This window comes from Podarcis muralis, chromosome 6 (genome assembly GCF_964188315.1).
Source record: "Podarcis muralis chromosome 6, rPodMur119.hap1.1, whole genome shotgun sequence".
NCBI lineage: Eukaryota > Metazoa > Chordata > Lepidosauria > Squamata > Lacertidae > Podarcis > Podarcis muralis.
This window is the reverse complement of record NC_135660.1, coordinates 65,142,000-65,157,519: the sequence shown is the minus strand read 5'-3', so window position 1 is coordinate 65,157,519 and position 15,520 is coordinate 65,142,000. Positions and strand designations below refer to the sequence as shown.

General features: G+C 40.8%; 1 protein-coding gene across 1 annotated transcript; it reads left to right on the top strand.

Moving 5' to 3' along the window:
- The first annotated feature begins 4,906 nt into the window (after positions 1-4,906).
- LOC114597283 (lipase member M-like) lies at positions 4,907-15,306 on the top strand. The gene is made up of 9 exons (XM_028729690.2): positions 4,907-5,008; positions 7,299-7,416; positions 8,777-8,975; positions 9,651-9,760; positions 10,323-10,459; positions 10,673-10,819; positions 11,475-11,546; positions 13,435-13,500; positions 15,073-15,306. Exons 1-9 carry the CDS (start codon positions 4,907-4,909, stop codon positions 15,304-15,306), a joined length of 1,185 nt encoding a protein of 394 aa, XP_028585523.2.
- The last annotated feature ends 214 nt before the right edge of the window (positions 15,307-15,520 follow it).

Here is a 15,520-nt window from a genome sequence, read left to right as displayed (position 1 = left end):
ATTGCTCTATTAATGGTGAAATCAAGGTGGGATTCTGAGATCCCCACAATCTTCAGAAATAAAGTTTAATTATATGTCACCTCATTTTGATTATTAAATAGTCTTGCTTGCAAACCTCCTAGACAGCCCTTCTCCAAGGTAGCCAGAAAGGATCGCAATGAAAATCAGCTCCAAAAAGGACTGAAATGAAAAGAAGTTTTTTAGACCCAGGCCCAGGTATGAGCACCACTAGGTATTAATGTAAGATCAGCAAGGAGGTTTTATTTATTTATTGCATCAGGAAGGTACCCTATGTAGAGTGATACATTGTATCCTATTGAATTTCCTGGAAAAAACAGGTGTTTGTTTCGAACACCCAAAACTAGTTTTTGATTTAAATATATAATAGTGTGACAAATATATGTGATAAAATGTCTAGTTAGACATTTGCAACGAGTCACTGAGGTTTGTCGTTTTGTCAGTAAGCTTAAGTACATAGTCAAAATTAAGTTGCATTTGTGTACATAAAAATGCAAGTATATCTCCCTGAACATTCTAAAGTGTGAATAATGAATACATTGTGTTCTGCTTCTGCCAAAATGGAGATGTGAAGCTTTTTTGCACCCAGATCCATTGCCAAAAAGTAAACAAAACACTTTTGGAGGACACTTGCTTCCTGCTGAATGCAGTCTTCCTGTCTCAAAAAAACCACAATAATTTAACTTTTTATCATCCAAAGCATTTCTATATTCTAAAGTAAAGGAACAGGTTTTCCAACCAACACACAAAAAATGATGGTTTCATTTGAGGCAGAGCACATCAAAACACATTTGCAATGCATGTTTCAGTCCTGAAAATGTGCAGTGATAATCTCTACTCCTGTAGAGTACATCGTACTAGACTAATCATAATTAACCTCTGCTGTGTCTGAGATTAGGGAGCACATTTTTTCATCTGGGGACAATGTGAAGTTATATCCAGGGCGGTGTTGACCCCAAGTGTTTCGTTTCAAAAATTCACAACACTCACAAAAAACCTAAGCAAAAATGACAACACCAACATTTTCCTCCATTCATTTTCATTGGAGAGACTTTGAACTTAAGCTAGGTGAGGGGCTTGTTGGTAGAATATCCACAAAACTTTTCTGAAAATACCTAGAACTGCATGTGGCTCACATTCATCTTCCCAGACCCTGGGGACTTGCAAAGTCTCCCGTGGGACCTGAAAGGTGACAAAACTGAGTTCCGGTTAGTTCCAGCTGAAAAAAAGGCCTGGATCATCATCAAGCTGTTCTTAAGCTCAAATCCTTACAAATATACTGCAAATGTGGGCTTGAATTGCAAGATAATGTTAGGAAATTTGTTCTCCACCTGCCTGGTAAAGTCACCTGTACTCTTCTCAAAAAACTTCTGCAGAGGAGAAATGTATAACACATTTGGAATCTGGAATTTATATGTAAAGATATAAAAATTTAATAAAAAATTGACAAAGGAAACACAAACTTCTGGCTGCCCTCCTGAACAATGAGGGATGGGGAATACAGAAGGGAAATTGCCCAACATTGGGTAGATTACAGCCATAGCGATATTTTTTAAAATTAAAATTGTATTTACTGTATTTTTCGCTCTATAAGACACACCAGACCACAAGACGCACATTGGAGGAGGAAAACAAGAAAAAATATATATTCTGAATCTCAGAAGCCAGAACAGCAAGAGGGATTGCTGCGCAGTGAAAGCAGCTGTTCTGGCTTCTGTGATAGCTGCACAGCCTGCATTCACTCCATAACACACACACACATTTCCCCTTACTTTTTAGTAGGGAAAAAGTGAGTCTTATAGAGCAAAAAATACGGTAGTTGCCGACAAGACTAATTTGCCTCTAAGTCCTTAAGTCACAACATAGCACCCAGAAATTCAAATAGATTTGCTGTGCCTCTTTAGTCAGCTATTATGTTCCAAGCAAATCTGGTCTAATGAATAAGCGCTGCTTCCATTTCATCATTTTTAATGCCACCACACCTGTTGTATACCGGTAATTAAATGCTGCACTGCTACAATGACTTCTTGCTTCCTTGCATTTTGTTACATTCTAGATCTTTTGCAACATTTATTCAAGGTCCCAGCTTCATCTGAGTACCAACAGCAGGTAAGCAAAGGGCTATTTTTAAAAAAACAAAACAAAACACTGATCTTCTTAATTTGAGTATGGTGATATATTCTTTATCTTGCCATTTTTCAAATTGTACTGTTAATGAAAATATAACTGATTGCTAATTATCATAAGGCTCAATCCTGTAGATGTCGAATGAACGAATAATGCTTAATATAATGTCATACATGTTTAAGCCCCAATGAAATTTGCAGAATTAAAGCACTTCACACTGTGAGATTTACAGTGGAATCCTATGCATGTCTCTACATAGAAATAAGCTCCCTTGAGTTCAGTGGAGCTTGCTTCTAGGTAAGTGTATGTAGCATTGAATCTTTTTGCTTGCTAACCTGTACTCACCTGTAAGTCCCATTGAACCCAGTAGGGCTTACTTTTGAGTACAAAAAACTGCATGTACTTTTTTAAAGACTGATTTAAAGAAAGCAGCTGGAAATACATTGTTTGGGCTTCCAGGGTGTTGTTTGGGCTTCCAGAAAAAAAATATGGGGAAATTCTCATGCAATTTTGTATTTTTATAAATAAAATTAAGTAATCTTTAAAGAGCATCGCTACACCAGCCTCTCACAAAATATAAGGGCAATGTACAGCCACATAAAAACACTGAAAAGCAATACAATGCAATCGTTAAAATAATTCCTTATGCCTGTGTTGTTGTATGTTACACTGTAAAATGATAGGATCTTCTAGAAATATTTTTTTGGGGAACAGATGAAGTCCCACAATTGGAGTACTTGAATGAATGTCCTATTGTGAAGTGCAAATATGATAATTGGATTTAGTCCTGCAAGAATTTGTACAGTGAACTTTTGCTCAGGCCCATTATCTTATTTTATAAATTGTGGGATACATATTTGTGTTCTGGATGAAATTCAATATCTATCATTCACCCCATATTTGCCTTTATTCTAATGTTTCTATTAGTTGCCAAGCAACATTAAGAGATTTCAGATTATCGTGTTTCCACCATGTGGAACAACAGTGGACCTAGCTAGACATGGCGTTAATTACACGAGAAACAATTGTAACATGGTTTTAAAAGTTTTGAAAGCAGGAAGTGGGTTGTCATTTGACACCACAGCATCTTGGGAGGTGGTTTGAAGCCTTCCCAGTCAAAATCTTGGTGGATATTACCATCCACCTCCCTTTTGGCAATTGGCACCAATAAAGAAAATCCTATTGGACATGAGAAGTGGCAGGAGATTGGTCACTGGCCTAGGGAATTCTACTAAAAATATATAAATAAAATTAAGTGTTGTTTTTTTGGTGTCATGTACTAGGCAAGATTTTTCTCACATCCCATTGAAGTGAGATGCAGTTTGCATCATAATTTTGGGTACTATGTTTTCTCCTCACTGTCGTTCTCAGGAATGTGCAGTCCTCTTATTAATTGGTGAAGTGATGGCAAATCAGTGGCACACAGATACCGTATTTTTCGCTCTATAACACGCACCCGACCATAACACACACGTAGTTTTTAGAGGAGGAAAATCCGTAGGCATGCCACCCATAGGCATTCCCTGCATAACACACACAGACATTTCCCCTTACTTTTTAGGAGGAAAAAAGTGAGTGTTATGGTGCAAAAAATATGGTAATTTTGGCAGTAGTTGGTTAATTCTAGAGCTGTAACTAACGTTTCCAAATTTCGGAATGTGAATTTTGTCTCACACCAAGTGTTGATACCAAAATTTGATTTTTGACAAGCTGGGGAAAAAATCACTTTATTACATTGCGTGCCCAGGCAGAGACCCCCCGACCCCAGGTGACACCCAGGGGGAATAATGACACATGACACATGTTATGGGATTAAAACTGGCTACAACTTTATTAAACTTTTAGATGTGGGAAGACCTTGGCTTAGGCATTGGGCATTTATCCCTCCCAGTCCCCAGGCACATCTGGGGCACATCAGGGTTAACCAATCTATCTGGGGATTGGGCTAGCTCTGAATGACGTATGTTTAAGCAGAGAGCCTGCCCCCCATTTCACTGCAACACAGGGGAGTGCACTGGCAACCTTTCAGCGTATTGCCAGTGACTCCCTTCAACACAGCCCATTTAATGGGGAACCCTGGTTTTGAACCCATAGGGGGGGTGTCACCACTTCATGCCCCCCCATTGAGGGAAGAAAGACTAAAGGATTCTGCTCAAGGCCTGAAACCACCAAAGTTGTGACGTTTTGCTATGGGGAAGGTGAAACCTGCCAATGTGGTGAAAATTCCTTTAACAGAAACCATTGCAAGACCGTAGCAGTGTCTGCATACCTGTAAAGAAGAGGTTAACCTGCAATTAAAGGCCTAAACAAAGTGAGGGTAGGGCAGGTGAAACTCTGGAGCAGACTGAGAGCTCCTAGGTAGGCTCCACCTCCTTATATGCTTAAAGAGTAAACCCTACCCTTACTTGGTCTGCTCCCCTGGCTCCACCTCCCCAGTCACGATTGGTTATTTAAACTGAGGTTTGCTGGAACCTCAAGGTTCATGACTTGGGGAGGTGGTCCAGGAGTGCTCTGCCGGGAGACATGTAGGATCGGGGGTGCTGCGCTCAGGCATGCAAAGGGCGTCCTCTGTTTGATGTAGAGTGTGGCCATTCTACTCTGGCATCTATCAAATATTGCCAAATACCAATTGCCACTGTACATCTGCTGTCTCATAAGGTCTCCATATGTCAAATGCAAATGTAAAAACCTTTAAGAATATTGCAATACATTGATATTGTATTTCTTTGAAACTACTGGTATTGCTTTACCCAGGCCTACAATGTGGCTCATTCTGGTAGTGGCCTGCTTAATCCAAGAGGCTTCCGCTGCAGAAGAAGTTATAAATGGGAGACATTTGAATCCTCAAGAATTTATGACTGTCGTAAGTTGCTTATTCAAATGCATTTCCTGCAGAATTTCAGATCCTGTGTGGGTTATCCCAAAGAAACGGATTATTCATTTGCAAGTGTTTGACACAAACCATCTTTTCTGGTTCGGTGAATGACTGAGTCGGGCTAATTTATGCCCTGCTGAAAGTTCAGAGAGCCTAGCTTAATGTAAATGTTGACTTTGAGCCTGCCTGTGTTTACAGGAGATTATTACCTGAAGGCAAACATGAGTCCATTATGAAAAACTTGGCATACATCTTATGTATTTCTCTGTGCTGGTTTACCACACAAATTAAACAATTTGCCTTAAAGTAGCACAGAATGATTCTTCTTTGACTGTTTTGCACCAGCATGGAGAAAACCAGAGGCAATCAGCATTCTGGGCCACTGCGCACAAAAATATTGGCCAAATGTTGATTGATACTGTTAGGACAAAGGCAGCCAAAATGGATCCCAATTCCCATCAGTTCTAGCTGGTATGGCTAATGATAAGAGAAGATGGGGGTTGTAGTTCAAAAATAAAATAAAATTGGAGGGTACCCCCTTGCCTATACCTTTGTTAGATGGAATTAAAGCCAGCCTCTTTGACAGCTCTAATGTGTGAACTGGGCTTTAGCTTTGAGCTTTTTGGTGCTTACTCTTTCTACACTTGCCCTCTTGTGCTGCTGTTAAAGGTAAAGGGTAAAGGGACCCCTGACCATTAGGTCCAGTCTTGGCCGACTCTGGGGTTGCAGCGCTCATCTCGCTTTATTGGCCGAGGGAGTCGGCGTACAGCTTCCGGGTCATGTGGCCAGCATGACTAAGCAGCTTCTGGTGAACCAGAGTAGCGCACAGAAACACCGTTTACCTTCCTGCCAGAGCAGTACCTATTTATCTACTTGCACTTTGACGTGCTTTCGAACTGCTAGGTTGGCAGGAGCAGGGACTGATCAACGGGAACCGCCGACCTTCTGATCGGCAAGTCCTAGGCTCTGTGGTTTAACCCACAGTGCCACCCGTAGGGACTCCTTTCTCACAAGAGCTGAATGTGGGCCTACCAGGACGATGGTGGAGGAAGGTCGCTAGCGTATTTCTCAGAATCTGCTCCTGTATTCATTGAATACGTGACGGTGTTCCCATGAGCACCTCTCTGAACTTTGCCAAAGCTAACCCCTGCTCTGCTGAACTCCTGAAGTACACCCATATGGAAGGAAACAAGTCTATAATCTCGAAATGTTGAGGATCAGAGCTTTTTTCCAGCAGGAACTCACCAGAATTCAGTTCCTGCACCTCAGCTGGGCACCATTGCCACTCATGGCGAGGTCCAGCACTTCTTTCTCTAGAAAAATAGCACTGTTGAGACTGTTGGCAATATTTAGCAATTACATTAGGGCACCTGTGAAACTGGCATCTGGGATTTTTAAAAATTTAATAGGAAATGTCTGGGATTTTGTTTTTTACCTGGATTTGTACTTCTTGAAATATGGCAACGCTAAATTAGATAGAACCATAGCACCATAGAGTTGGAAGGGACCATTGAGATAATCCAATCTCATCCAAACCCCCTGCTTGATGCAACAAATTCAGAGCTATAGCACATCCCCTGCTTAAAGATCACCAGCAAGGGAGGTGACACTCCCCTTCTTGGTAATTGCTTCTGTTCTTGAATACTGTAAGCCATTTTGAGACCTGATGGGTACTAAATTGAAAACAACAGCAACAACAGCTGAAGCCTGTAGGTCTAATTCTGCCCTCTGTGGCAGCAGAGAACATGTTCTTTCCCTCTGGTAACCCTTCAGTGCTTTTGAATCTTTAAAGCCTTTCAAATGTGCTATTTCAATTATTTCAAGAAACCACCCTTACCGCAACCCTGTGAAGTGTGTTAGTATTACTACCTGCTAACTGCTGATGCAAAAACCTGATGCTGAAAGCTACCTAGTGACCTGTGATTAAGGTGAGACTTGAACTAGGCAGTTTCTAGTTCAGTGAAGATAACACAGTTCTCAAAATTAACTTCTTGAATCAAATTAGAAAGTGTTTTTTTTTGTTTTTAGATTTGTTCACTTTTATGTTCTTGTTTTAAGAAAGCTAAAAGCAGGGGTGGGAAACCTGTTGGTTCTGCAGATGCTGGACTCAACAACCTCAGTCAGCCTGGTCCCTGGGCAAGAATTATGCAAGTTGCAGTCCACCCACCCACATGTGAATGGTGCCTGTGGCTTAGGGGCTGGCTCATAAAGTTATTTATCTTGGCTATGCCTTGGGGTGTGGGATGGGGTCATGATTTCTTTTCCTCCCAATCTACAGAATGAAGTCATTCAACACTGGGGATACCCCAGTGAAGAGCATGAAATTCTGACAGAGGATGGCTATTACTTACAAGCAAACAGAATTCCTTGCGGAATGAACAGTTCTGGCAAGACAGGTAATTTTGGAATGTAACAGCTGTGTATTTGGATTCATATAATACCTTAACTTTCTTTTTTGTAAGTTGTTTGAGTTTCATTTTGGGGGTGGAGGTGGGAAGGTCCCAGCAAAAGCTATAATTAATAAATAAATAAGCTAAACTGTCCCTGTTCACTAGGGAGAATTCCTGTCTTCTCAAACCTTACCTTGTTAAAAACTGTTTCATTTATTTTATTGTATGGCCTTCTGGATCAACAATGCTCACTCCTTTGTCATGCTGAATAAAATGGGGGTAGTCAAAATCACACTCTGCTGTGGATTACAACTCCCATCATCTCTGACCATTGGCTATGCTGACTGGGGCACAATGGAGATGGAAGCCAAAACATCTGGAGAGCACCAGGTTGGCTATCCCATCTTAAGATTGATTATAGCCGCATATACTTATCCTGGAATGAAAGAGAAATGAGACGCTTCCTGTTTAAATATTACACGATATTCACTTTCTGAGTGGATGCGCTTGGGATCGAGCTATAAACATTCATTCATTTAGACATGCTTAAGATCAAAACAAATGTTTACTAACATATCCTGATTCTGAAGCCAGGCTATAGCTGAGTAATCTCTGAAAGACAGTGTCTAATGTGATAGGTGGGGCAGAGGTTGTAGGATTGTGAGGGGGGAATAGTGGTCCTTGGTATATGACAACATCCCTCTTTTTATCTGTGAAATGTTGTTGTTTAGTCGTTTCCGACTCTTCGTGACCCCATGGGCCAGAACACGCCAGGCACTCCTGTCTTCCACTGCCTCCCGCAGTTTGGTCAGGCTCATGTTTGTAGCTTCAAGAACACTGTCCAACCATCTTGTCCTCTGTCGTCCCCTTCTCCTTGTGCCCTCCATCTTTCCCAACATCAGGGTCTTTTCCAGGGAGTCTTCTCTTCTCATGAGGTGGCCAAAGTATTGGAGCCTCAACTTCACGATCTGTCCTTCCAGTGAGCACTCAGGGCTGATTTCCTTAAGAATGGATACGTTCGATCTTCTTGCAGTCCATGGGACTCTCAAGAGTCTCCTCCAGCACCATAATTCAAAAGCATCAATTCTTCGGCAATCAGCCTTCTTGATGGTCCAGCTCTCACTTCCATACATCACTACTGGGAAAACCATGGCTTTAATTGTGAAATGTTAGGTGGTGCAAAAGAATTACAGGAACAAGTAACCATGTCTAGCCTAGAAAAAGTGACATTTGTTCAGTAACTCTGGAAGTTCAGGTGTATCCTGCTGGAGTCATCACTACAAAGCATCACAGTGGGCAGGTTTGATTCTCCAGTATAAGGCAGAGAGCTCACCCCCAGATTATATTTCTTTGCTTTCTTTTCCAGGGCCTAAGCCCGTTGTTTTACTAGTACATGGCTTGCTTGCTGAAGGTAGGTGCTGGATCGCCAATCTTCCCAACAATAGCCTGGGATTCTTCCTAGCAGATGCTGGCTATGATGTTTGGATAATAAATACTAGAGGGAGCAGCTGGTCTAGAAGACACAAGACCTTGTCAACTGACCAAGAAGAATTTTGGAATTTCAGGTATGTTAAAAGGGCATTTTGGAGCTTAGACAAGAAGTACGCTTTTCCTGAATGCTGTCCCTGACAAACATCTATAGCAATCTTATCTTGTAGGGAAAGCACTTCACTCTTGGACAGGGCTTTGAAGCATGGCAGAAGATGCTTGAGGTCTTGTAGCAATATATATGACTCTGCATAACTCTGTACTGTTAACCCCTTAGCAATTTCTACACTACTCCCATGTTACAGAATTACATGCAATATAATTGTATACACAATACAAATAAAACAGCCAAGCCCTATGAGTGGTACTGTTTTTCTATGCATAATTTTATAAATATTAATACCTAAGTTGCATGTATTGTTGTATGTGTTTATGCACTGATTACTTTAGGAAATCTGGCATGTATATGCATACGATATCTGTATATTATTACACATATAACCCCAGTTACTTAAGATTAAGCCCCACTGAACTTACTTTGAATTGACATGGTTAGTAGTATGCTGTTAGATGTTTACCTTAAAAAGGAAGGGGAAGAGTAACATGGAAGGTCTACAGGTTTCCCCATTCTTGTTTTACACTGTGGCAGTTGTTTGTCTAAGCGAGAAAGAGGTTCTTCCAGGATCTTCTGTTTCTGTATCTAAGCATAGGTGGGCAATACAACAACTGTATTTTGTATGTCTGTATTTCAGTTTTCATGAAATAGCAATATACGATATTCCAGCAACGATAGACTTCATCCTAAAGAAAACTAGGCAAGAAAAATTATATTATATTGGCCATTCCCAAGGTGGGACACTAGGTAAGTTATGATCAAGTTATTGAAACGTATTTCATCCTTGTAGCCTTTGTTAATTGCGTTGGGACTAGAAGCTGAATATGCAGTACTGGGTCTCTAGGAAGACTCATCCACTGAAACTAAGATGAACCCTTCTGTTGTTGAATCCTGCATGTATGCTTTATTGCAAATGGTTTGCAACTCAGGGACAGCATAAAGAGCCACTTACACACTAGAAAGAGATAATTGCTTAAGGTGAAAGCCAGTTAGGGTTGCTCTGCTGTTTAAAAGCATCTATTTGTGGAACAGAATCACAAACTGGTGTGGAAGTATGGAAAACTGAATTTTGGACTGGAAAAATTAGGAAGAGAGAGAATCTGAAATTGACCAATTGGTTAATCCCTAGTGTAAGCCCCACTGCATTCTGTAGTAGCCAGGAACTTCTGAGTAGCCAGGAAAGGAGTGCACTGTTAAGGATTCATAGGGGCAGAAGAACAATGCAAATATTGTTTCCTACCCCAATGCACTGTCCCAAATACTTACGGCTTCCATTTATGGGATACTTTGGGGTTGTTGTTTTTTGCAGGTTTTATTACCTTTTCCATCATTCCTCAGCTTGCTCCGAAAATCAGTCTCTACCTGTCATTTGCTCCTGGCTACACATTGGTAAACAGCAAAGGACTTTTCTATAAACTTTTGGTCATTCCTGATGGACTCAGAAGAGTAAGTATTTCTTATATGATTTAATTACAGTGGACTCTGAACAGTTCTGAGTGTTGGGTGATCCCCCTTTGTCCAATTTGTAAGTGAGCTGGATAAAAGACGGGATCTCCAAACACTCATCCATTTTTGTGTTATGACTGTGATAAAGAGCTAAAGGTAATTAGACATGCTTCTAAGCAGATTCAGAATTATTTGTGCATTTTTGTATTTCAGCTTATATGGGGCAATAAAGAATACTGTCTTCTTAGCAAGGAATTGAAAGCCCTCACTGCCAAGATATGCAGCTACCCAGTTATAGACAAATGGTGCCTCCGGTTCCTTTCCCTTGGGGTGGGATTTAACGAGAAAAACTATAATGTGGTAGGTGCTTTCTCTTTATATCTTTTGACAAAAGATATAACAAAAGAAAAAGAGAAGTGAACTTCTACACGTGAATACATTATGGAGCAGCAGCAGCAGCACTATAGCAGCCCAGCACACACTAAACAATTGTTTTCATGTTATATTTTGCATATTGAATTCTAATAAAGAACCTGGGCCCTGAAGTCTGCAGGGGGGAGGTCAGCTTGAAGTTTTGCTGATGAGTGTGGCCCATTGGGTGAGCCTTCTCTATAGTGTATCCCAAGTTGCAGAGTGCCCTCCATTTAGATGAGATTTCTCTGTATGTTTAAAGTTGCTATTGAATATTTATAGGATGGTGCTCTGCAACATAAAATAAGCTATGCAAGATGTTATTTGCAGAGGATAAGATCAGAACAGAAAGCATATGGGTATCATATTAAGCACTGGGTCATGAAGAGTCGGGCACGACTAAATGACTAAACAACAACAACAAATTGTGCTGGTTCATGATACAGTGTTGCCCCTAACCAGTCATGGAAGACAATTAGGAATGAAAAAACCCAGGTGGAGGTTGCTACACAAAAGCATCATTGGAAGAGAGCACAATAAGAGAGACTGTGGAATGTGTCTGCTGTTTTCATACAACTTAAGGCAGGACATCTTGTTTTTCCAGAGTCGAGCAGACGTGTATGTTGGAATCTTTCCTGATTTTTCTTCTGTCAAAGCAGTGGACCACTGGAGCCAGGTAGATTTTGATAACTGTCTTCAGAGCAGTGCCAAAGCCTTAGACCAAAGTCTGGTATTTGGACTGAATGTGCCATTTAGAGTATGTGTTTATTAATAATCAAGTGGGCAGGGCATACCTTCCAAATGTCCCAATTTTCCAGGGACAGTCCCCGAATTGCAAAAGCTATTCCTGTTTCAGATTTGATCCTGGGATGTCCCTCATTCCCCCACCAGTGCTGCCACCACCAAACTTGGGGAGGTGGATGAGCAAGTGGTTGTACCGAGTGGCAGTGTCTGCGGCTGAGAGGGAGCATCCCAATGTCTCTCTACGGTCGCTACAGCCAGCCTCCTACCATGGGCAGCTGCTGGAGAGCAGAGAAGAAGAAGAGGGGCTGCCACCATGGCGGCCCAGCCTTGTGTGAAGTGCCTGCTCTGAGGGGCAGGCAGAGGGCAGGGCTTGGAGCAGAGCACAAGGAGTCTTTATTTGTTTATTTTATAAAAAGGGTTCATCCCCCCATCTACATCTAACCTCGCCCCTTTCAAAAACTTATATTTTAGTGTATATTTTTCTTTTTGTGAATTTACCAAAGAATAAAATAAAATTAGAATGAAGGGATTTTCCCAGGGCAGTGGAGGGCATGTGTACTGCATCCCATTGGTGCTGTGCTGGCACTCATTTTTCTCCTGGTAAGAAATGCTCTGCGGTGGCGGGGAAGGGCCAAAAAAATGGGGTGTCAAGGAGGGTCAGTTGGGGGAGAGTGAGAAATGCCTCTATTTTCATCTGAGGAATTTTGGAGGGTATGCTAGGTTGGTTAGTGGAGTCCTTAGTTATACATATATTACACCCAGTGCTTTTTTCTGGGGGGGGGGAGCAGGGATACGTGTACCCCTAAACATTCTGTGTTGCCCCGACCGACTGACCGATGGACGGACCAACATGCCAGCTATCTCTGCAGTAGCAGCGCGGACTGGAGCTCTATCATTCTCCTTACCGGTGCCCGGGGAGGGGAGTCTGGGGTGGCAATGGTGGGGGCAACGGTCTCCTCCTCTTCTTCTTCCTTCTCCTCCTCATGCCGGGCTACAGCCAGCCAGCTAGCACTCTCCCCTTCTCTCTCAAGCCGACTCTGCTGTGGGCCTTTCCATACTCTCAGTGTCACCTCCTCAAGTCCCCTCGTCTAGGGGTTGGGAAGGTGTTGGGGGAGAGGAAGGGGGCTGAGGGGGAGGGGGAGCAGCCAAAATGAGAGTTCTCCTAAATATATTTTTTTAGAAAAAAAGCACTGATTACACCAATATTTAAAGATCAGCACAGGCCCTAGACAACTTGGGACTAGGATACCTTTATATGCCCTCAAAAGATTGCTAAGATTTTCAGCAGAGGCCTACTGGCTATAACATGATAAACGGAATGCCAACTTGTGACATCAAGGAAGTGATATTCACCCTCTGGAGTATGCTCCACATGCCACTTTCCCGGTGGAAACAACAGTTACAAAAATAGTAAAATAGTTTGGCTTTTATTTATATATGTTAATTGTTTTATTGTTTTAGTTTATGATAAATATTTCTATCATCTATCTATCTATCTATCTATCTATCTATCTATCTATCTATATCTATCATCTATCATCTATCTATCTATCTATCTCTATCTATATCTATCTTTCTATGTAAACCACTTAGGGATCATGTATATTTAGTGATATAAAATATTATATATTAATTCCTTAAATAAATTAAATATTTTTACACACATTTTTAAGGGGCTCCACTATTTTAAGCAAGAGGTTTCATAAATATTGCATGAGGAGGAATTCTAGCAATTCACATCACCTGAATTTGTATTAGCACATGACTATGTTTCAAAATTAAAATTTTCAAACTCTACATAATTCTTGTCCTTCTTCTAGGTCACTAGGACGCATAAATTTAGATTTTTTGACTATGGATGCAGGAACAAAGTTGTATACAATATGGTAAGGAAAAGGACGAGTTTGGGTTCTGTTTTAAAATTCCGCATTTAAAAAATGCTGTAATGTTTGAATTCTTGCACACTTCCTTCAGGGACTCTTAAAGACTGAGAGAACATCAAAGAAGTACACATAATTATGGGTTGTATCCAACACTGTGCACACAGAGTTCCACTTGCATAATTAGGGATCCCCTACCTCTGCTCTGGGGCCTCTCTCAATCCTTGGCACAGATTTTGAGAGTGTGCTGCTTGGCAGAAGTTCAGTAGTGCATGCAGAGGTCTATAGCACAAACAGATCTGCAGGGCCGGATACGATCCAATGGTTTTATTTCTATGGAAACAAACAGACAAATAACAAATATGCATTCCAGTCTGGATCCTGACCTTTGCTTCTTTTAATTTCCTTACTAGATGTCCATCTACTTTCTTAAAAAAATCAGCAGGACCCCATCATATTTCTTCTTGAGTAATCAGTTCTTTCATTTTTAATATTGCAACATGTTTTCACATGCATAAGTACATGGTACCTTGGGTTACGTACGCTTCAGGTTACACACTCCACTAAGCCAGAAATAGTGCTTCAGGTTAAGAACTTTGCTTCAGGATAAGAACAGAAATCGGGCTCTGGAGGTTCAGCGGTAGCAGGAGGCCCCATTAGCTAAAGTGGTGCTTCAGGTTAAGAACAGTTTCAGGTTAAGTACGGACCTCCAGAACAAATTAAGTACTTAACCCGAGGTACCACTGCACTCTACTTTTTCATTCTATACCCCCCATGATGGTTATTCTCATTAATGTCTTTAGAATTCTTTTTATCTTGTCGGCATCATCATTTTAACTGTGATGTGTTCACTAAATAGTCCTTATCTGTGGGAATCAACAGAGATTCTTGTGCCATTTGTTAAGAAGTTGTTTTTCCCACTGGGGAGGAGAGATGGTCAGCTTAACATGAGAACTTTTGTTGAATTTAGCATGTATAAATTATTGTGTGAATCTGATTGGCAGCCTTAGCATGGTGCCCTCTGCACATTAGAGAAATCATTTTCTCTTCTCAACATTAAAATGCTAGAATTTCCCTAAATAAAGGAGTCAGTAAAATTTCGTAATGTTCTTCCTCAGGTTGTAACAAACTATTGTAGGATATTATTAACTGTCACTAAGTAAATGTTGATCAAATATGAAATATGTAAATTAAATTCCTGCATTGATATCCATTTTTGCTATTACATGTTTATGGGATCGTCACTCCACACATTCCTTTCTGATCTTGATTCACATGATCCGGAGCATAATATTATACATTAGAGTAATTAATCTTCAACTACCAAATTAATGGAACTGCAAAAATGTGCTTCATGTAACTAACATTTTAACACAGGAGGTTTTGCTATGTATTACTGGCCCAGGAAAAACATGCAAGTACTAAAGAGGGGTAAATGCATAAAGGGAAGAATAATAGTTTTTCCGATGCCATACATCCCAGAACACTGAAGGTTCAGAATGAGGAAATGTCAGAAAGGTACGAAAATATGACAGTGTCATCACTGAAACCTATTTCTGTTTTATTTTTCACCCCCAGACCACACCCCCATTTTATAAAATAGAATGCATGGAAGTGCCAACAGCTTTGTGGAGTGGAGGACAGGACATTATGGAAGATGTAAAGGATATTCAACTCTTAATCCCTCGAATCCCTCATTTAGTTTTTTACAAGAATATCCCTGATTGGCAGCATCTGGATTATATCTTCGGTCTCGATGCTCCAAAGCAGCTATACCCTGACGTGCTTAAACTGATGCAGAAATTCAAATAAATTCTGTATTTAAAGTATATGTTTCCTAGCATAACTAATAGTTGCTGATAGACTTACTTGAAGTGTACATTGTCTCTCTGATTATCCCTACCCACCTGCTTGTTTACACTCTCAAATAAGTTCAATAAGAAGGAGATTGAGAAGCTGAAATGTGTTCAGAGGAGGGCAACCAAGATGAACAAGGGTCAAGAAACCAAGCCTGATGAGGAACAGT

Coding starts and splice junctions, on each gene's coding strand:
- LOC114597283 (XM_028729690.2), top strand. CDS start 4,907: ATGTGGCTCATTCTGGTAGTGGCCTGCTTAATCCAAGAGGCTTCCGCT. Junction 8,976..9,650: donor GAAGAATTTTGGAATTTCAG/GTATGTTAAAAG, acceptor TCTGTATTTCAG/TTTTCATGAAATAGCAATAT. Junction 10,460..10,672: donor TTCCTGATGGACTCAGAAGA/GTAAGTATTTCT, acceptor TTTGTATTTCAG/CTTATATGGGGCAATAAAGA.